Source organism: Ctenopharyngodon idella, chromosome 1 (genome assembly GCF_019924925.1).
Source record: "Ctenopharyngodon idella isolate HZGC_01 chromosome 1, HZGC01, whole genome shotgun sequence".
Lineage (NCBI taxonomy): Eukaryota > Metazoa > Chordata > Actinopteri > Cypriniformes > Xenocyprididae > Ctenopharyngodon > Ctenopharyngodon idella.
Window position 1 is genome coordinate 40,165,559 of NC_067220.1, and position 23,758 is coordinate 40,189,316.

Consider the following 23,758-nt stretch of genomic DNA (forward strand, 5'->3'; position numbering starts at 1 on the left):
AAGAACGCAGAGAACAAGGGATGAAACCGGAGAGAAAACGGCAAGGAACAGGGGGATGGGATAACAAGGGAAAGAAAAGCTGTTTGTGTGTGTGTGTGTGCGTTTCATAATAAGAGTGTGAAAAATAGGCCTGTAAATGAGAGTGTGTAAAGCTTCATGGCTCTCAGCTCCAGAAAGCCCCATTCATCAGACGGGAGCATCTTCCCGCTCTTAAAACAATGAAAGGCAAACCCCCCCGTTCTGTCGGAGCAGAGGAGAGTCTGTCGTTTGTTTACAGAGATAACAGGATAAACGAGAGAAAGAGAGAGTGCGAGAAATAAAGTGTGTGTGTTTTTGTGTGCCGAGACAGAGGGCCCCTGTATGCCACCGGATGAAGTGATGGTGGGATAGCGCATGATTAGTATGTTAATAGGCAAATATAAAGTGTTTGTGTGTCTGTGTGTGTTTGCATTAGATCACTCCGGGCCTTATACATATGCATCAACATACAGAAGCGTTTTTGTTTGTGCACTTTGGGTCTGTTGAGCTGTGTGTGTGTTTAATTATGAGTTCACATAGAAGAATCGGTGTGTATTTGCATACGTACATGTTTCGGCATACATTTGAGAGCGCATATATGTGTGTGCGTGAGTGTGTTCGGGCCTTTGGCACCTGTTGGTCTCTGTGGTGTTCAGATTTCTGATTTTGGTTTTACCCCTTTTGCTACTTTTATTTATTAAAAACCCCATAAAATAGCTCGACAAGACATTTTCTGTCTACTTTGTTAAAAAAGGCTTTAGTTACATCTAGGGTTGTCAAAAGTACCGGTACTTTGGTACCAAGTTGGTACTGAAATTTTAAAAATGTGACAATACCAGCATTTCTCCCTAGCATTTTGAGTGCTGTTGCCCTCAGTGAAGAGCGTCAAAGATGTCTATTTACAACATGTTTTTGAAGCGTTGGTCATTGTAGCCAATCACAGACATATCTGTTGAGCACGTGAACACAATGGCCAATCAGAGGTGTTTAAAGGGGTCATGAATAGAGAAATCAACTTTTCCTTGAGCTTTTGATATATAAGAGGTCATTGTACTCTAGGAATATCCTGTTAGTCCAATAAAAGCTTTTATTGACAACAGGCCCAGCGAATGACTCGTCCCGGAATGTGCCTATGACAGGTGAAATGCCACCTCCGCAGAAGAAATCAAAGCCTACTTCATCGTTGCAATGTTAGCCCCGCCCACTGGCGTGTTAGTGAGATGATGAGGAGAGAAGAGCGATAAAAGACTAAAAATAACATTACTTTTCAAAGGATCCTAATGCTAGGAATATGGTTATTAATTTTCAACAATGTGAATGTCTCAGCTGAGGTTTATTTATTTGTATTCGGTATTCACTGTGGATTCTTTGGTAAATCGCATTTCATGCAGGCTTTGCAAACAGACTCAACAGTAATGCAACAACATGTAAGTAACTGAGTTAATTCTAATGCCTGATCTGATATGTGATGATTCTTGTACAGTCAGATGTTCTTTGTTTATGTGTCAGTAAATCAAACCAGTGACTAAACGGTCAACTTCACGTTGTCCCTCTTGGTAGGATGAAAATAATCGGTTATTTAAACTGTGATTAATTTATATATTAAAGTGATCAAAGAACGCTCCCTTAACAATCGCTGGAGCTGTCAATCAAACCGGGCGCGCTGGAGCTGTCAATCAAACAGTGCGAGTTTATCAGTGACTGAGTTCTGGACTCGGGCCAAAACTCCCATTTTATTCAACGAATCTCTTAGTTACATCGCGTTTGCACTGTTAGTTTAGATGAAAGCATTCGTTAGTGTTCAGAATTTGAGTTGCAATGACGAGATCACTGCTTTCATGCGCTCAACAACATGTCTGTGATCGACTACAATGTTCATCACTGCAACCTTTCATGCCACTAACTAAATACAATGCTTTAGATCTAAATGTAATGCTATAATCAACACCTTTCACGATTAGTTAACCTTGAGAGCTGTAATAGTAAAAACGTGCTAAAAGTTTTTGAGAGAGTAATACTGTCAATAATTAAAATGTCAGCCAATCACAGCAGTGGGCATTTACACTGAAGTCTCACAGCAGACACGCCCCTTAAAACAGAGCGTTCAAATAAGAGGGCTAAAATCAGGGTAGGAAAAATGCCTTTTATTTCTAAATTATGTCAATTTTTGATGTAAAAAGCATACTAACATTATAAGTGTACTCCAGGAAACATTATAAAATAATAAAACAACGCAGTTCATGACCCCTTTAAGTTAGTCAGAATCAGCTTAACAGCACTCAAAATGCTAGGGGGAAATGCTGGTTTCGTCACATTTTTTAAATTTTAGTACCGACTTGGTACTGAAGTAATGGTACTTTTGACAACCCTAGTTACTTCACAGCCTTTAAAAGTGATTTTGACACTTGCTGATTGGCTGTCAGGGGAGGGACATTCTCATTTCTAGAGAGCATTTGATTGGACAATGTAGTGTAGGATAATCATCAATGTTTTGGGATTATTTTCCTGGAAGAGAAAAGACATTTGTTGTAAATTCTGCTAAATTTTTAGTTAAAAATTGTATTAACTGCATGTGTGTTGATATTCCTTAAACATTCTGGTTAAGGTTTGTTTTATTCAGAAATACTGTGATTACATTTTCTGACTAATAAAAACTGTTCATGTCTTTATCATATAAATTTTCCAACACAACATGAACGCAGCATTAATCCTTAAAAAGTACTAAACTTTTGCTTTTTTTGTTTTTGCTTTATTGTCACCTTTGATCAATTTCAAGCAGCCTTGCTGAATGAAACATTTTATTTAAAGAAAAAAATCTTACTGATTTTCACCATAAAGTCTGTAACAGAGTTTTCTAACAAAAAAACAAAAAACAAAAAAAAACTGTGGTGACAGCAGTCCCACACAAACACATGCTCCGCCTCCACAGTCCATTGGCAGTGATGGGATTGGCTCTGATTTAGGCTGGTGTCATGGCAACCAAATAACCCAACATACCTTGTCTGCGCTTCATTCAGGGTTCTATAAGGCCAACGGCAGTTCACATGGAATCAGTGGCCGAATGTTGGAATAGACGTCATTTCTCTCAGATGGGTTTTTAAGAGTAATATCTTAAGTACCACATCAGTAAGAAGGAGAGGGAGAGAGAAATATACATTTACAAATATAGACAGGAAGGATTTGAGCGTCACGCATATTTATGTAGCATGGCTAGTTGCCCAGAGCTGCCTCCTACACGTGAGAAAGAAAGAGAGCGCGTCCATAATAAACGACTGTACAGTTCTCTATTTTGAACCGCACCATTCGTCTCGCATGAATATTCAGCTGCATGCATATGATTTGCAATCTTTCTGTCACATTAAAAACCCTGCAGCTATGAAGGAAATATCCATCTGTAGGCCACGTTCAGTCTCAGAGCCAAACTAATACCACCTTACGCTATTCACACCAGCTCTCTGGATTTGATCAGAGCTCAGGAACGTTTATTTATTTCACTTTTGCAATCTTTCTCCTTTTGCAACCAGTCTCACTGGCACTGGGACGTTTACACACACATTGTGCAAACAAAGATAGTGGTTTTGCATGGCACAGTTCAAGGATTTTATTTGGTTTTCTGTAACTGCAAACAAATTTGAATATCTGCTCTATCCGTTGAAAGCTAAATATTCACACTGACCAGAAACTTCTCAAATGATTTGTTAAATTGTACAGTTGTATCGTCTGTGCACAATTGTGTGCATGTACAGTAAGTGAGGGAGACTACAGCAATATTTATACAGTGATATTTAGCATAAACATTTCAGGTTTTACTGTCCTTGTGGAGACGTTTATAGTGTAGGTAAAACCTTGCCTGTAACAGCGTATGCCTGCGGGGGATCTGGTCAGGAAATTTTAGCATTACAGTATAAGCATTTGGCTTTAAATGATGCTGAGCAATGTTTAAGCAAGCCACACACGCACACACAGAATATTTCACATCTGGCAGGGAGCATGTGTTAGTCTTATTTGCCGAATGCACACAAACGTTCTGGCTGGCTCTTTATGCTAGCATGTCACGGGCATCTCTCCTGCATGTGTGTTTAGAAAGAACAGATAAATGTTGCACATTTTATTATACTTATACCCTTTATATATTTCACTCTGAACTCGTTTGGACTGTATAAATATGACTGGGGCAATATGACTAATACAATTATATCTTTACAGTAAAAAACATTATTAACTATTATTATTAAATTTTTTTTTTTTTTTTTTTTTTTTTTGCATTTTCTAATTGTTTTCGATTTGAATGTATTGTAATTTATTCCTATTCCAAAGCTGAATTTTCAGCATCATTACTCCAGTCTTCAGTGTCACATGATCCTTCAGAAATCATTCTAATATGATGATTTGAGGCTCATTTGATCTTATTAGTGTTGAAAACAGTGTGTATTATTATTATATATATTTATTTATTTATTTATTTATTTATTATTATTATTATTATTATTATTATTATTATATAACACTGATATTATTATCAGTGTTTAAAACAGTTGTGCTATATATATGTGACCCTGGACCACAAAACCAGTCATAAGGGTAATTTTTTTTTAATTGAGATTTATATGTCATCGAATAAATAAGTATTCCATTGATGTATGGTTTGTTAGGATAGGACAATATTTGGCTGAGATAAAACTATTTGAAAATCTGGAATCTGAGGGTGCAAAAAAATCTAAATATTGAGAAAATTGCCTTTAAAGTTGTCCAAATGAAGTCCTTAGCAATGCATATACATTCAAAAATAAATTTTTGATCTATTTATGGTAGGAAATTTACAAAATATCTTCATGGAACACGATCTTTAATTAATATCCTAATGATTTTTGGCATAAAAGAAAAATCGTTAATTTTGACCCATACAATGTATTGTTGGCTATTGCTACAAATATGTGATGAATGGGAAGTTCAAAAGAATAGCATTTGTTTTGGAAGATAAATATTTTTAGAGAAACATTATACGTCTTTTACTGTCACTTTTGATCAATTTAATGTGCCCTTGCTGAATAAAAGTATTCATTTCTTTAAAAAAATCTTTCTGAACCCAAACCTTTGAACAATATTATATGTTCTCAGCTTTCAGTTTGTGTTGTATAAAATATGCAGTTTTGTGTTTATTTATTATTTTTGCAAAAGGGTTAGGGTATGGTTTAGTCTGTACAAAGAAAAAGAAGACAAAAAAGTCTTTTAGACAGCTAAATAAACGTGTGTGAGTGTGTGTTCACCTTTGGTCTTGGAGCGGATCCCTTGATTAAAGGAAGTGTTTAGACACATACAGACAAATACAAGAGTAATATCTGGATCATGCTCTTACATGCTGTGTGTATGTGTGTGTTTTTGACTTCTTGTGTGTGTATGTTTGTGAGTGTATTTGTGTCTGTACTGATTAGGATTAACTGCCTTTTTATCTTCAGCCTTCTTAACCTCTCGCTGTCTTTCTCTCTAGAGTTTTTCCTCTCTTTGACACATACTCAGACGTTTGACGTACTCTGTCACACAGGTGTGTGTGCAGGGTTTGATGTGTTTGCAGTGCCCAAAGGTGTTCTGTGTAAGTAGACTTGGGTCATTTAAGGTTGGCATAGTTTATGAGGAGGGTGTGAACTTGTGAGCATGAAACAAAGCAAATAAAATATGCCAAATCTTGATATATTGTATTGAATTATTAAAAAAAACATTACATGCATTACAAAAACAAAAACATGTCCATTCCTCCAAGTTTGTCTTTAAGTACCAACTTTTAAGTGGTCAGTTTTAGTAAAATAGTTTCATTTTGAAGCACCTGGGAGGTATTCCAGAAAGCAGGTTATGTGACATACCTGGGTTTGTTTAAGTTAAGTTGTTAAGAGTAAGCAAGTGGATAACCTCAACTTTTAGTTCGAAAAACGGAGGTACCTTTCAGGGTTAGTTTGCTTAAGAGGTATTCAGATGCGTGTTATTATATATATTATAAAGCACTATTATAAAACGGTAATGTTTATATATAATTTCTATAATATAATTTCTAGGCTATAATTTCTATAATAAAATACATATGTGATATCTTAATAAATAATTAGCATCAAACAAACAATATAATTCTTATTCTCAGTGAATAAAGATTACTTATTAAATTAAAAGATTGAAAAAATGATTGCACAACCACCAAAGAGATGGCGATGTGCACTAAGTAGGTTATGTAAATCACCATTAAAAAAGAAGAAGAAGGAAGTTGAATGATGCGCTTTTTCGCATCTGTTTCCATGGTGAATCATCGATTCGTCGCTCTGTTGTGAATGTCTTGTGTGTTAACTGGGAACATACTCTGGGTTGGCTGAACTTTCTCCCGGATGCATTTTTGGAACCAGCATACCTCAAGTAAGCAAGATTTGGGTTAATCAACCGAGAGTTCAGGGTAAATGTTCACGATAAGTTAACCTTGCTTTCTGGAATACCCCCCAAGAGTTGTAAAACACTGCAAATTCTAGTACATGATGCTGTGTTGAGTGGAAAATATTATTGCGTGAGATCTAGTACATTACATTGATAGTTTTAGAATCAAAAGTGTTCTAGAACATTACTTACTGTTTTAGCATATTCATTTGAGGATTCTAGAACAATATTATGAGAGGTGTAGCATGGCTATTTTTGGGTTCTAGGACATTGAGAGCTATAGCACATTATGCTGAGGGTTCTAGACAATTAACCTGAGGGCTCAAGAATACTTGTGCTGCACAGTAGCATGTAACATTGCTCTGAGGTTTCTAGCACATTATTCTGAGGGTTCTACAACATCACTCTGAGAGTTCTAGCAGTGATGGTTCTATAACGTTATTATGAGAGCTATAACATGTTACTTTGAGAGTTCTAGAACATCGAAACGTATAGCACATTACTCTGAGGGCAGCATGGTACTCTGAGGTACTTCATAATGATGCGTGTGTTTTTTTTTTTTTTAATCAATTTTTGGAGGCATTTTTGCCCCAAGCCCCCGTTAATTTCCGACATTGATTATGATAATCCAAATGTAGTATTTACAATTAATTTGGCTGCGAAGAAACAGCAGCACGAGATGGTCTGGTAAGTGCGCATGGCTGCGTCACAGCGGTTGCACCTTGTAAACAATCTTTCGAGTGTAGTCTGGAGTGCACGTCTTTTGCACTTGCTCTGCTGTGCTGACTGAAGCAAAGTCTTTGAATGAAGGCATGAAAAGCAGCTGATTGCAGTACGAAACATAACTGTTGTTCAGTTTAGATGCATTTTGGGAGTTGTACTCTTTTTGAGAGTTCTAGCAGTGAGGGTTCTACAACACAGAGAGCTGTAGCACATTACTCTGAGGGCTCTAGCATGTTATTCTGAGGGTTCTAGAACATTGAGTGCTGTACAATAGCATGTAACATTGTGCTGAGGGTTCTAGAACATTACTCTGAGAGTTCTAGCAGTGAGGGTTCTAAAACATTATTATGACAGCTATAACATGTTACTTTGTCAGTTCTATAACATTGAGTGCTATACAGTAGCACATAACATTGATTTGAGGGTTCTAGAACATTACTCTAAGATACCTAGCACATTACTCTAAGAGTTCTAGAACATTACAGAACATGTTTCTGGGAGTTCTACATTACTTCACAGGTTCTAGAACACTTTAGAACATGATTTCTAAAGTTCAAGAGGTCAAGCTGATCGTAGAATTCTCAGATGGGGTGAGTGTGTGCATTCACCGCAGCTGTCACCAGAACATGCTCTGTGTGTGTGTGTGTGTGTGTGTGTGTGTGTGTGAACAGACTTTCGTGTCTGTAGGACTCAAGCACATGAGAACCTCAATATTCTTTAGTAACTATCAGAGGTGACGGTCTTTAATCCAGTGTTTGATCACACACAGAACTGAGTGAGGAATTCTGAGAGCAGAACACGCACACACACACACACCATCCCTCTCAATATTTACAAGTCATGGCTTGACACGGAAGGAAGTCAAACAGAGAAAGAGAGAATTGGAAGGTTGAAGGTAACGGTTAAAGATCTGATGAGAGAAATCAGAGACCGAATTAAGAGGGGTAGAGAACGTGACAAGCTCTAGTGTCAAAGGAAAGTGCTGTGTATGTGTGTGTGTGGTGGGTTTTCTAAGGTCACAGTGCAGAATATCACACTGGAATGTGGAATGCTGAAACACTGCCAACACAAGCACATCAACTACACACACACTGTACTCTCTCTCTCTACTCCCCCTCTCTTGACTCAGTCATTTGTGTTATGAAAAGTGCTTTAGTATGTGCATTATGTCCAGTCTGAGAGCTCTGTGTACGTTATACATTAGACACAGTGTATCATACACATACTGGATCAAACCGTGTGTCAGCCACATGCTCACATCGCGAGAGCCCAGGACTGCTCTTCATTTACAATATTTCTCTCTATGCTGTTTGTTTACTTTGCAGGTAAATCAGATGGCGTGCACACACACACACACACACACACACACACACACACACACACACACACACATTTGTTTAATGTTCTCCAAGGGCTCCGGAGACTCTCTGTATTTTTTTTCTTCTTCCCAATGGCACAAGCACAAAATTTTGTGGTATAAAAACCAGCAGAGAGCGCCTTTAAAAAATAAGGAGAGATGAAGGAAATGGTAAAAAAGTGGCGTCTCCTGCCAAGAAAATGTTCCATGAGCCCTTAATGTTATAGCCAAGGAGGAATACAAGTCAGAAGGCACATTTGCAATCGATTTAGTATTCACAGAGTGAGCTGTGAAGCAGAACGTCTCTGGACAGGTAGGAAAGGTACGAAGGATTAAAGAGAGACTGAAACTTTGGTGTTTTAATACCAAATGATTTTACTATTACTATTTTACTTCTGAGCACTGTATACACGTACATAAAACACCAGTGCCACTGTTAAACACTGTAAAAATGTAAAAAAAAAAAAAAAGATCACTTTGATCAATTCACATCCTGGCTGAATGAACATTAAAAAAATCTTACTGACCCCAAACATTTGAGCGTTGGTGTGTATCAAGGCCGTAATAAAAGGGGGTAATTAAAGGGTTAAAAGGGATTTAAGGGAATAAAGAAAAAGAAATAAGAACGGTAAAAAGTTCTAGGTCTAATTGTAGCTTAGCTGTGAATGTGAAGTAATCCATTTAATATTTGCAAATAATATTTATTTTTTTTAAATGTGCACACATTCACACTTATTTGTATGTCTAATGTGTAAAAAATGCAAAACGTTTCTTGTCCTGTCAAATTCAGTTGTGAATGACATGTATGAATGTAAAATATAGCATATTTTCAATTCCAAATAGCCAAATTGCAATTACAGGTTGGCCATTTCTAATTATTAGGGGGGACTCAATGCCTATGGTGGTTACAGCCCTGGTGTGTATATATAGTTTGTAATGTAAGCACAGTTTATTTTTCTTATACTGGCTCACACTTCTTCAAGCATATAACTTTTGACCGGTGGTACGCATGTGTAAGTGTAGCATGTGTGTATTTGAATGTGCAGCGGTGACGTGTTCTCTCCGTAAGTTCAGTATGATGAAGATTTTCCATACAGGAGCGTCAGATAGCTCCACATCTGAGAAAGCGATTCTTTCCGTGTGCTTTCTCACTCTTTCGCTCACTGCCTTCATGTTTCCGTACCTGTGTGTGCATATGTGTGTGTTTGTGGGTGTACTCGCTGTAGGCGCTTCTTAACCAGCAGGGGACCGCTGGCACCACAGGGGCTCCTTGTTTGGTCTAAGATTGATTCTTACAGTTCGTATATGTGTTTATGTGAGTGTGTGAGTGTAAGAGAGTATGGTATTGCTGCAGAAGATAGTAATTGTGCTCTGGCCTTCCCAGATGAGAGTAATTTATACCTGCTCACATGCTTAGAAGCTTTGCAGGGTCCAATGAAATCGTCGGAGGGGGAGACATCTGAGAGGAAATATAGCGGAGTAAAACCTACAGCCAGTTTATTTCTATATAACACACCGCTTTCTTTTTTTTTCAGTTTGGACTAAGAGCTTGGAAAAAATGACTGGAAGGATGGAAAAAAGAGAGTTATAATGTACAGTGAAAGAAAGAAAGAAACCCCATGGAGGAGACAAATAAATAAAGCCTCTCTCTGAAGCACATGACAAACTCTACTTAAAATAACTTTGTTTTTGTTTTTTTATGAAGCATAATGGCCATTTCTTTACCATTGTCCTCCATTTTAGATCGCCTTTTCTATAAAGCTGTTTTTTCAAACTAGGGTTTGTGAGTTAATGAAAAGCTGATAATCAGTTAAATTATAAAAATGTAAAATTAAAATAAATAAATCATTAAAATACTTTCTAAAAATAGAGCAAATTTTATTTGTTTACCTGCATGTCCATTAACCAACATCAGAGAACTTTGCGTTGTCACATTATTAAAACTTAAAACCTCAGTTAATGAATATTTTAGGTTAATTGGGTTTGGCTGACTAAAAAAGTTTGGAAATCCCTGCTCTAAATCATGTAATACTGCCTTATATGTAATTATACTACCAACCTTTTGGAACAGGCTTTGCGTCTGGAGTAATGTCTACGTAGGCAGCTCAATAGGTTCTGGAAAAGAGCCATACTGTAAATAAACAACAAACAGGACAAGGACAACAGGCCCAAGTGTGAGTGTGATGGTCTGCCGACAAATGTATGTGTGTGTCTGTCTCAGTGTCACTGATGACTGGCAGTGTCATCCTTCCCAACACAAGATGTCTTTCTCTAGACTGTGCTGTCCACCCATCACACATTTGTGTCGTTTGTTTTCATTGCAGCCGATTTCTCACTGTACTTGTTCCTCGTCTGCAGTCCCTCGCAGCAGTGACATCATATGCAAAGTGGCAGCAGGGTCTGCATTACTGGAGCCTCAATCACTTTTCCCTTTCAGTTTGTCTCGCAGTTTAACTCTTTCGTGCATGTTTTAGATTTGGTAAACACTAGGGCTGATAAACTTCCGTCTTGTAAAATTACTTTTTTTTTTTTTTGCGTTAAATTGACCGAAAGTCACAAAAAACATTTATAAAGTTACTACAAAATTATATTTCAAGTAAATGTTGTTGTTTTGAACTTTCTATTTATCAAGTAATCCTGAAATATCAGTTTCTACAAGAACATGAAGCAGCACAACTGTTTTCACATTGAATTAAAATCAAATCATCATATTAGAATGATTTGTGAAGGATCATGTGACACTGAAGACTGGAGTAATGATGCTGAAAAGTCAGCTTTGATCACAGGAATAAATTGCATTTTACAATATATTCAAATAGAAAACAGTCATTTTAAATTGTAATAATATTTCACAGTATTACTGTTCTTACTGTACTTTTGATTAAATAAATGCAGCCTTGGTGAGCAGAAGAGACTTCTTTCAAAAACATTAAAAAAATCCTCCTGACCCCAAACTTTTGAACGATAGTTTATGTAATATATGCGTTTGTTAAACGTCCTATCTAGAGCTGTTAAGAAGGTGTTTCTTTATCATTTACTCTTAAACAGGACCTGTCATATTAAATGTTTGTTTAAAACAGTGAATAGTGTTAAAAGTAACTAATTAATTGCATGTTAACATGTTCATTTCACAGCAAAACCATTTCGAGTTTGGTAAGCACACGTTGGATGCTTCTGGAAGTGTATTCTTCTAACCACATGATAATTACCTCTAATGTTCTGAGGGGAAAGACTTGCCCTCTGGAGAGTGATGTAATTATACAGAGCTGTGTGTAATTAAATATTACAGATCAGGTTAATTTCATAAACAAAAGTGTTAATCTCTTATTACTTCACAGACTATCAGAGCTCCTGAGATGAGGTTCTCCTGAGAAGAGGAGTCAATTCTTCATGTATTTTAAAGTAATTAAATTATCCTTAGACGTTGTGATTGAACTCTGTTTTGAGCTGCTCTGTGATTTTCGTGGGTGATATTTACTGATTGAACTGTGTAAACCGAGGGTAAATCTGAGGCAGTGTTAGATGTCAGCGTCTTCTAGCCAATTAATAAACAAGATGCAAATATGGCTGACGTCACACAGCTGTCCACTTTCTGCTCAATTTCCAGATTTGCTTAAATGCCCTGCTGTTGGATTCCCGCTCTTCTTTCCCACATGTTTCCCTTTTAACAGACTCCAGGCCACAACTGTGTTTCACCATATTCATTAGGATGCATTATCATATTCCTCCCATTTTAACTCCACAATGCTGTCCCAGTACATAGAAGTCAAGTGATTTTGGTTTCCTCACTGAAAGTGTAATGCTCAAAGTAGAAACGTTTTTGGTTCTGGGTTCCCGACCCCAGTCTGTGGATTATGTAATACGGTGCTGTGTTAGTGTGAAAGTAATCCCTGCTCTTGTTTGAGGAGTGTTTCCTTGGGGGCTACTGAAGCATGTCGTGGGGTCAGAGGTTAATACAACAGCACGTGTGAGGGTCATGCAGACGTGTTAACAATAACAAGCTTGAGGTCAAAGGTTAAAATAGCTGTTAGGCATGGCAGCTGTGTGTGTGTGTGTGTGTGTGTGTGTGTGTGTGTGTGCGTGTGCATTCACAATAGGATAATTACTACATGTCAGACTTTTACAAGCTTTCACTAGTAGATTTATACATTTTCTTGCCTTGTGAAACCATGATGAAGTGAAGCTATGCGGTAGTCTAGCATGGTCTGAATAGTTTCTAGATTGTTTCTAGGATGTTGCTAAGGAGTTCTGGGTTGTTGCTAGGTGGTTAGAGCCAATCCAGAAGTCTCTATGATATTCTGGTACTTAGAAATGTCTCAGTCCCTCCACCATAGTAAGTCTTCTGCCTGTTTTTTAATTTATTTATTTTTTATAAATCTGACAGGTGAATATTGTAAGTTTGATTGCTTAGAAGTTTTCAAGCTTTTTGATATCATAGACCTCTAAATATGATGATTCCATTTCAATGGACCCCATGAAGGAAGCTATGTATTTTCAAGTATAAAGAGCCATTTATTCTGTGAAAGATATTTAATGTGTAAAATATTATTTAGAAAAATTATTTTCTGTTATGTTGACACTATCTTTTTCCCCCCTACCTTGAGTACTGTTGTATAGAGTTATAGACCTGAAGAGAAACATAAAACTACTGCTGTAAATAGAATTAAATGGGATTTCCAAGCAGTCTTTAGATGGCAGAATGTGTAATGTTTATTTATTTACTTACTTCTTTTAATGATTCATTTTTTACTTATTTTTATTAATTAATTTGTTTTATTTATTTTTATTAACAATTAATTTTTTTGTTTTATACCAAATTGATTTTAATTAATACATTTATTTTTTAAAATTATTTTTTACATTTATTTATTTTTATTTACAGATTTATTTTAAGTTTTTACATCAAATAGAATATAATAAATTTTATCTATTTTTAGTTTTTTTTGTTTTTTTTTTAAAGTTTTACACCAAGTTGATTTCCAACCAGTCTTTAGAAAGCAGAATGAATGAAGTGATGTGAATTTATGTATGTACAGTCAAACCAAAATTTATTCAGAAACATTTCATTCATTAATACAGTTTATTCACTATAGTTTAAAAAAATGGTAATAAAATATGACAAGATCTCAGAGTTAAACTGTGTCAGAAAAAAATAATCTTAATTATATCAGATAACACTTAAGCAAAACATGGTCAGGTCAAAGTGTCTGAATTATTAATTTGGTTCCAAATTTTGATCAATTTTACTGGTAGTCCACTGTATGAAGAATTTTTGGGTATAATTTGTCACAGTTTACTGTGTTTTGCTATCCTCACTTACATAAATGAACTATAGTGTCCTGCACCCACTAGTAAAAATATATCAAAAATATAAAAAATGTCTGAATAATTTTTGGTTTGACTGTATGCATTTTCTCATTTTCTCTAAACTTTTTTACTGACCCCTTAACACTGACTTGTGGCCCACTTGGTCTCCCTGGAGCCCAGTTTGAAAATTATTTGAGGCAGAATTCATGTCTGCAGCCCAAAAGGGTGGAGAATGTGCCAAAGTTTAATATGTAGGGTTATTATTAATATTTTCAAAATATCCTTTCTCTCTTTCTTTCCTTCTTTCTCTGTTTCTTTCTCACACACACCCCTGTCTCAAAGTTCTGTTCTGTCTCTGCTCACATTTATCTTTGCTAAGAATATTTATTTGTTTAATTTCTTTGGGGATTCATGCGTATTTTGGCTTGATGTAGAACATCCGTATCTCTATCTAGTCTCTCCATTCTCTCTCTTTTTATGTGTGTTTGTAATATGTTGCGGCTCAGATTAAAAACAGATTTCTCAAGGGCCTCCACTAAACAAGACATTAGACACACACACACACACACACACACACACACACCCACACACACACACACACACACACACACACACACACCTCCCATAATTGCACAGTGTGTCTCAGCTTAGTGCCAGTGGTTTGGCAGTAGATTTAAGCTGCGTGTGTGTTTTAAAAGTGCCAACATGCCCAGTGTTATTTTTTCTGTATATCCTCTCAATCCTCCCAAATGATAGACTCCACCACAATCATGTAAAGTGTGTGTGTATGTGTGCTACGATTCAGTCTTACCTAACTGTGTTAGGATGTTATTTAGGTTGAGCTCTGATTGATTGAGATTTGGGTTGTTATGCAACTAAATCCCCCATTAAGAGACTAAACACCCTCTAACCTTTTGACCTCACGCACACATACTCAATCTCACAACCGTTTCAGAACCAGAACCCTGCAGATTCAGATCAACAGTCTACTTACACAGGCCCAAAACGTCTTAAAAACCTCAGAAATCACTGGTTTGTTAGTGTTGAGCTCTGGTCATGTAATGTCTCACCGGTAAAGATGCTTAGTGACCCATGAGAGATCAGTGAGATCAGTCAGTTGTGTGTGTCTGTTTGTGTATAGAAGCGTCAGTCAAGAATTGGTTGTGGCAAGTGAAAAACAAGAAGATTTAGGGGTTTTACAGGTGTAAGGCCAAAACGTATTCTATTCAAGAATGTGAACATACATTCAAGCTACATAAACTTGATTGCACATGTTCTGACATGTCAGACTACATTTATGCAAGTGTTGTTGTGTTACATTCTTAAAGCTGCCACAAGTGGGACAATAACAACAGTGTACATTCATTTACATCGTCTTTTAAAGGGTTAGTTCACCCAAAAGTGAAATTTCTGTCATTAATTAATTACCTTCATTACATTCCAAACCCGTAAAATCTTTGTTTATCTTCAGAACAAAAATTAAGATATTTTTGATGAAATCCGAGAGGTATATGACTCCTCCATAGACAGCAATTTAACCACCACTTTCAAGGTCCAGAAAGGTACTAAAGACATTGTTAAAACAGTCGACATGACTGCAGTGGTTCAACCTTAATATTATGAAGTGACGAGAATACTTTTTGTGCACAAAAACAAAATAAAAATACTGACTTTATTCTACAATTTTTCCTTGTCATTCTCATAAGTTGTTGACGTTGTAAATGCAGTGCAGTGTTTACATCCCAACACCGGCTCAGTATTGGCTGACGCTGTTCACGTGAGCAGCACGACGCGTGTGTGATGCTGACGCAGGAGCCGGCCATTAATGAGCTGGCGTTCAGACGTAAACACGAAAGCTCTTGTTTTGTTTTTGCACACAAAAAGTATTCTCGTCACTTCATAACATTAAGGTTGAACCACTGCAGTCACATGGACTATTTTAATGAGGTCTTTAGTACCTTTCTGGGCCTTGAAAGTGGTAATTGCATTGCAGTCTATGGGGGGTCAGAAAGCTCTCAGATTTCATCAAAAATATCTTAATTTGTATTCTGAAGATGAACGAAAGTCTTACAGGTTTGGAACAACATGAGGGTGAGTAATTAATGATGGAATTTTAATTTTTTGGTGAACTAACCCTTTAATGGCTAATTTGCTCTGTCAAGACCACAAGTTTAGTATTGATTTTAGTTTTTTCATTTATTTCAGTTTATGAATATGTTTTTAATGTTGTAGGTAGATTTGTATGCAATAATATGGCTGATGTATATAGGCGAGTGATAAAGGGTGTGTTGCAGTGTAAGAATCAAGTGTGGGGGAATCATGAGACGTCTGTTTGCTGCATTATAAGTGTGTGTTTGTCAAAGATGAAACATGAAAGGAAATGAAGGAGTGTGAGATTTGGACGTGTTGAGAGACTTCTGTGGTCTTGCTATTGGCAGACAAATGTTTTCATTTGTCTACTCGCACTGCAATAATATAACCATAACTAGAAAGAGAGAGAGAGTTGGCTGAAGAAGACATTAGATATGTGAGTGCCAGAGAACTGTCTTTTCTCATCCTCCTGTATTCATTTACTTCTTTTACCGTCACTCTAGGATGCCTGTTGCAGATAAACTTGACTAGTCCTAACTGAAAGTAGTTAGTTACACTACATGTTATTAATGAACAGCAGATAACTACATTTAAGCTGTATGTTGAAAGGGGCGACATGTTTTTTTTTCTTCAGTTTGCTCGGCTGTAAAGTTGAATGTGCAACATAATGTAACAAAAACAGTTATAGCACCGTTACTTGTCGGGATAATTGTGCAGCATTAAAAATAGCTGTGTTGTTAAATAGTTAAGTTAGTAACTTACCACATTGTTCTCAAAAAAAAAAAAGGGAAAGAAAATGTTGTAATATTTTGGCTCGTTTCTCTACTTTCAGTGAATATTTCATTGAAGAGAGAATGTCATTAAGGCATGTCAGCCACCAGGGCTATGAGGCAGAACCCACATTAAAGATCTCCTCAAACAGCTGTAAGCAAGCGTGACCGGCCTATTAAAGCAACACACTCAAACACATCTACAAGATCAGGGCAGACTGTGTGTGATGGGGCATCAAAGAGTCTGGAGGAAGTGCATTGAGGGGCGCTGTTAACACACACACACACACACACACACACACACAGTACATTGGGTTTCCATGTTTTATGAGGACATTCCATAGACATCATGATTTTTATACTGTGCAAACTGTATATTCTCTCCCCTACCCCTAAACCTACCCATCACATGCTTTCTGCATTTTCAAAAAACATAATTTACTATGATTTATAAGCTGTTTTCTTCATGGAGACCAAAAAATGTCCCCATTTCTCTTATTGCCATCCTTGTGGTATTGCCAGTCCTCATTCTCCATAACATAGGGTATACCTAAACCACACACACACACACACACACACACACACACACACACACACACACAAACGTCACATTCAGGTCATTGAGGATACAGTTCCTGCTTCCTCTTGTCTCAAACAATGGGAGCTTTATTACTGCCCAGAAATATTTAGAGAGAGAGAGAGAGAGTTTATTCAAAAACTTGTGTGCTTACCGCACACACAGACATACAACATACAAATAAACCTTTTTAACAACACTTTCTTCCTTGTTATTCAGTCTTTTTCCTCAGTAAATATTTTCCCTCAGGCAATAGAAACATTCAAAAGTTTACAGTCTGGAAGATTTTTTTGAAAAAAAGTCTCTTTTGTTCACCAAGGCTGCATTTATTTTATCAGAAATAGAGTAAATACAGTAATATTGTGAAATATTATTACAATTTAAAATAATTGTTTTCTATTTGAATATGTTTCAGAATGCAATTTATTCCTGTGATGCAAAGCTGAATTTCCAGCATCATTACTCCAGTCTTCAGTGTCACATGATCCTTCAGAAAAAAAAAAAAAAAAAGCTTAATATTTTAATATTTATTGATTTTTTTTTTTTTTTTTTTTTTTTCCCCAGGATTCTTTGACAAATAGAAAGTTCAAAAGAACAGCATTTATTTGAAATTTACAAATGTCTTTACTGTCACTTTTGATCAATTTAATGCATCCTTGCTGAATAAAACTATTAATTTCTTACTGACCCCTTTTAAATTAACACATTTATTTGTTTGTTCATTCATTCTCTCGTGGACACACTCAAACTCTGAAGCTATATTATATTCTGTGCATCTGTAATATGTCTAGATGTTGCTCCTTTTAATTCACTAACCCAGTTAAGATGAATGCAGTAGTATCTATTAGGGCTGCAACAGTTTTAAAATAAAATCAGTACAAATAAATCATAAAAATGAGCCATTGTATGTACCATATTTCAGGAAAGGCGATTTGCACCCTAAAGCGATTTTCCTAAAGAGATTACCAGGCTGGCCATGTTCTATTGTCGATAGTTTATCTGCAAACAAAACAATTGCACTATTCATCCCAGAATCTGATCTGATGCTACTTGTGTGCAATAACAGTCCTGGACACAACACACATATTTAGTCTTCGGTTTCTTGCACTGCTTTACTATTCTAAGATGATTTCTGTGTCTACATGTGCGTGAGTTTGTAGTGTTTAAGGCATTTTTGTATAATTTTCTCCATATATTTATCCTTTTCAGAACTGTAAGGCTCTTAGACTGGTAGAGTAGCATTTGGGGATGAGTTCAGTAATCACACGCACTGCCCATCAAAGTATGTTTTGTAGGCCTGTATTTAGCAGTGTGTTTGTGACTGCAGGGAATTACAGTATTTTATAGCTAAACCTACAGCAGATCAACGGCTACAAGCCATAAAGTATTAGACTGACTGACTGGCTGCAGAGATAAAGCCCAAATACGCTCACGCAGACTCAGCCTGACCCCAGTACACACTTGCCAGGGCAAAATGAAAGGGATAATGATGTAAAAAAGCTGGATATCTGTGAGCTTTTCCCTGTCCCAGCCATCCCAGCATGCACTGGTGTGGGTCCCCAGGGAGTCTTGAAACATTAGTGAGGTAAAGAGAAAGACGTGCAGGAGAAATTAAGTGTGATTCAGTTCTAAACGTGTTAATGGGTTCCAGCTGCTCTTATCGAAGAGGAGGTTTGAGATTCCAGGACTCAGGGTCACTTTTGTTCTAGAACTTAGCGTCCTGTTTTTCAGCAGAGATGCCAAACGGAGTAATTAACTTGTAGGATGTAATTACCTCAACTCAAAGCTAATGAGAAAATGATGAATCCTTGTCGGCCAGCTAAACACGTTCCAAAGCACATTTTCTAACAATCCCGTACCTAAATCTAAAGTGACTTCACATTCACAAACTCCTCAGCATTTCAGCTTCCTCAAAATGATGCAGTTGATCATCTTTAGCAGGGTATTCAGGGGAGTTTTATTTCAGATAAATGCTGTTCTTTTGAGATTTCTATTCATTAAAGAATCTCAGTTTCCACAAAAATATAAAGCAGCAAAACTGTTTTCAACATAGATAATAATAATGATGTTAATAATAATAATGTTTCTTGACCTGCAAATCAGCATATTAGAATGATTTCTGAAGGATCATGTGACTGAAGACTGGAGTAATGATGCTGAAAATTCAGCTTTGACATCACAGGAATAAATTACATTCTAAAATACATTAAAATAGAAAACAGTTCTTCAAAATTGTAATACTGTTTCACAATATTACAGTTTTTACTTATTTTTCATCAAATAAATGCAGCCTTGGTGAACATAAGAGACCTCTTTCAAAAACATTAAAAAATTTGACTTTTTTTTTCTACTTTTGAATGATACACTCTAAAAAATGCTGAGCTAAAAACAACCCAATTTGGGTTATTTGGCAACCCAGCGCTAGGGTCAAAATTGGACAAACCCAGCGCTTTTACCCAGCTGGCTGGGTTAAGTGTTTGACCCAACATGCTGGGTGGTTTTTATTAAACTCAGCTATTGTTTCAAAATTACTATATTGCTGGCTTAAAATGACCCAAAATACGCTTAAAATTAAAATCACACACAGAATTACTTGAGTAACACTACAGGCAACAGTAATAATCAAAAGAGCTGCAAACCTCAGACCACTTCTTCACGTTTCTCATAATAATCTCCTTATAACCTGCACATAAACAAACAGTACAGAGTTCTGAGAACATAATTTAACATCCAAATTAATAATATTCAGTATTATAATGAATAAAAATCAGTTTATTCAAGGAAAAAGACGCTTCCATGTTGTGAGACAACCGATGCTGACTGACATCTCATCCCTGTATATTGCATTGCATTAATTAAAGTGATTTACAGCACTGTAAAGACTTTATAGATGAAATAAAATGTATACAAAGCACCAATGCGGTGGTGTTGAGATCTACTCTCTCTGCCACTGCTGGGTTGTTGCGTCAGAGGGCGGGTGGGGAGGGGTGTATTGTTTCAACTGTCACCCAATGGCTGGGTTACACAAAAACTGCCCAACAATGAAAAAATAACCCAACAGGCTCAACACAGCGTTTTTAAGAATGAAAAATGCTGGGTTAAAAACAACCCAAGTTTGGTTGAAAATGGACAAACCCAGCCATTGGGTTGTTTTAACCCAGCGGTTGGGTTAAATGTTTGCCCAACCTGCTGGGCAGTTTTATTTAACTCAACTATTGTTTAAAAATTACTATATGACTGGCTTAAAATGAACCCAAAATATGTTGTGTTGTTTTTATTTGTGTTGTTTTTAACCCAGCATTTTTTAGAGTGTAGTGTAGCTATAAATGGACAAGGATCAACACCCAACAATAATTAAGACGAGCCACTAAATAAGGTGGACACTTGACCATCACAACCTTTCAAGCATCAGCCCTGAGTTTCTCTCTCTCTCTCTCTCTCTCTCTCTCTCTCTCTCTCTCTCTCTCTCTCTCTCTCTCTCTCTTGCCATCTGATTTCATTTATCTGGCAGTTTCTGTCTGAAAGGATACTGATGGCCTAATAATCCCACTTTCCTGCAATTATCTCTTTTTTCCTCTCATTCCATCTTCAATCCCTCCCCCTCTCTCTCTCGTCACCCTTGATGAAAAGGGAGAAGTGTGTGGGACGCTTTTCTGTAACTGCGAGTGTGTGACTGAATTCCTGCACTCTCTGTGAGAATCTGCAGATGTCGGTGGGGCCGCTGCAGCGCCACAAAAATACTAGTCCTTGAAAAGAACAGGGGATGGAAAAGGAGAGGAAGAAAACGAGGGAAAACCCAGCGTCTCGGCCGCAGGGTATGTGCGTTTGCTGCCAGGAAGGTGAACGCCACCCAACTAAAACAGAAAACTAAATCACTAAGCAAATGTTTGGATGTCTGAGCTGCATCTGGTGTTGTGAGCTGAAGGGTTGGACTCCTGCTCCTAGTAGCTGAAAAGAAATCAAATCACACGCATCAGATCAAATTAAGGAATACAAGTGAACTCTGGCAGGATTAAAGGAATAGGTCATCCAAAAAATGAAAGTTTGGTAATTATTTACTCACTCTCATGTTGTTCCAAACCACTTAGCTGTTCAAATGAGACATTTTTATGTAGTTCATAGTGACCTTGTCTGTCAAGAAAGCACCAAAAAAAATAAATATAAAAGGTACTGTACCTTACTTTTTTGAATCAGAATCAGAATAAGCTCGCACATACAAGGAATTTGTCTTAGTGGCAGAAGCTTGCACAGACAGAATGAAAGCAACAGGACAGATAATAAAAATAAAGTAAGTGAATAAAAATAAATATATATATATAAATACACAGTATACAAAATAGACAATAGGCAATATATGCATGTACAGGTATGTTATATACAAATTCAAGGGAATGTGAGTAAGAGGTATAGTATGCTAAATAAATATGAGTATAAATAGTGTTGTGGAAAGAACTCTGTTCTCTGTTCAACTCTGTTTTCTTCTGCTCACCAAGGCTGCATTCAAAATACAGTAAAAACAATAATATGAAATATTATTACAATTTACAAAACATTTTCTATTTTAAATGTTTTTCAGCATCATTACTCCAGTCTTCAGTGTCACATGATCCTTCAGAAATTATTCTAATATGCTGATTTCTATTCTATTCTATTCTATTCTATTATATTCTATTCTATTCTATTCTATTTGCTGCTCAAGAAACATTTCTTATTAGCCATGTTGAAAACAGTTGTGCGGCTTCATATTTTTGTGGAAACCGTGATACATTTTTTCAGGATTCTTTGATGAATAGAAAGTTCAAAAGATAGGTTCATTTGAAATAGAAATATTTTGTAACATTATAAATGTCTTTACTGTCACTTTTGATCAATCTAATCTTTTCTAAATAAAAGTATTTATTTCTTCAAAAAAAGTCAAACTTTTATATGATAGTGTATGTAGATCATCTCTGGTTGCCTAAAAGGTTAGTTCAAAGTGAAATTTCTCATGTTCTCATGTTATAACACAAAAGAAGATACTGTGGAGAATATTTCAAATGTTTTTCCATACAATGTAAGTGAGTGGGTTGCACAACAACATAAGACCACAGTGTGTTTCATTATATGGAAAAAAAAACAAAAAAAAAAACACTGAGGCATTTTTCAAAATATCTTTTTTGCTTTGTTTTCCACGAAAAGAAAGTTATACAGGTTTGGAACGGCATGAGGGTGAGTAAATAAAAGCATTTTAATTTTTGGGTGAACTATCACTTTAATCCTCCTGAAACTCTACAAAAGCCTAAAAGTCTGTGTATAAAACATAGTAAAAGCTGCTTGTGCTCTGTTTGTTACAATCCAGCTTTCAGAAGTCGTCATGCTCTGGAAAGCCATGTTTAATGATAAATATCGCTGGCAGTGCATGACATCTGGGCTTGTAGGTGTTTCTGAGAGGCGGTCTGTCCCACTCACCCCGAGGGCTGCTGAGGGCGGGAATAGAGCCGGTTCATTTGAGGTTATTGTGATCCGCTTCATGCCAGATGATAGACAGCACCTGCCTCCCAGCTGTGCTCTACTGGCCCCAGAGTCACAGAGTTGATGCATCTGTGGCCTGTTTAAGGACAGAGCAGATGTCTCCTCCTCGATTCTTTGCGTTAAACATGAACCTCACTTCCTGCTCGCTTCTGAGTGGGGGTGTGGGGGACAAATTATAAATAGAAAAATGTATTCAAATATTTACTGTTTTAATAGTATAGGCACAAGACTAAAAAAGATAGTTCACCCTAAAATGAAAATTCTGTAATTTACTTGCAAAATAAGATATCTTGAAGAAATGTCCCTGTGTAAAATACAGTAAAATGTAATATTGTAAAATATTGTTACAATTTAATGTAACAGTGTTCTATTTTACTATTTTTTAATATAAATCTTTTGTAACATTATAAATGTCCTTACTGTCAATTTTTATCAGTATAATGCATCCTTGCTGAATGAAAGTATTCGTCTTTTCCCCCCCCAAAAAAATATTGACCCCAAATTTTGGAAATTTTGATCTGTAAGAATAACGGCCAGAATAGGCATTAAGTAAGATTTTGACAAAAATGCAACATTCATATTCACACAAAACACTGGCTCAAAAAAGCACATCAGATGTGTCCATTCTCTTGGTGTGATGTGAGCAAATCACTGAAATGGAGGTGTGTGTTGGTCTTGACTCGTTTGCATATTTTGGTACAAATTCTATACAAGGTAAAACAGGTAAACTTGCATCAGTGTTTCTTGTGCACCGTCACTATGGCAATCACTTTGTCAGCTATCATAGGTTCAGGAATCATTCCTGCATCCCGGACACACATGTAATGGTAACTTTGGGGAGTCACTCCCACATTTTAATACGGTTATCACTCCCAAAACTTTGCAGTGTGGACGTGGCCTTTGTTTCTAACTGCAGACTCCCTCAACCTCTCTCTCTTTCTCTCTCTCTTCCAACGTTTTTTCCACATAAAGCTGTTTTTCATAAACTAGCCT

At 36.6% G+C, this 23,758-nt stretch overlaps 1 protein-coding gene across 19 annotated transcripts in view; it reads left to right on the forward strand.

Moving 5' to 3' along the window:
• Positions 1 to 23,758, forward strand: part of LOC127519453 (nuclear factor 1 X-type-like) — a 117,589-nt gene that overhangs the window by 55,744 nt on the left and 38,087 nt on the right. Inside the window, exon 3 of one of the 19 annotated variants that reach the window (XM_051907156.1) lies at positions 5,507 to 5,684. The exons of the other annotated variants lie outside the window; for them this stretch is intronic. Within the exon in view, the coding sequence (XP_051763116.1) occupies positions 5,507 to 5,616 (110 nt within the window). The 3' untranslated portion in view covers positions 5,617 to 5,684. Of the gene's footprint in view, positions 1 to 5,506; positions 5,685 to 23,758 lie in introns of those variants that run through there. 19 annotated transcript variants of the gene reach the window in all.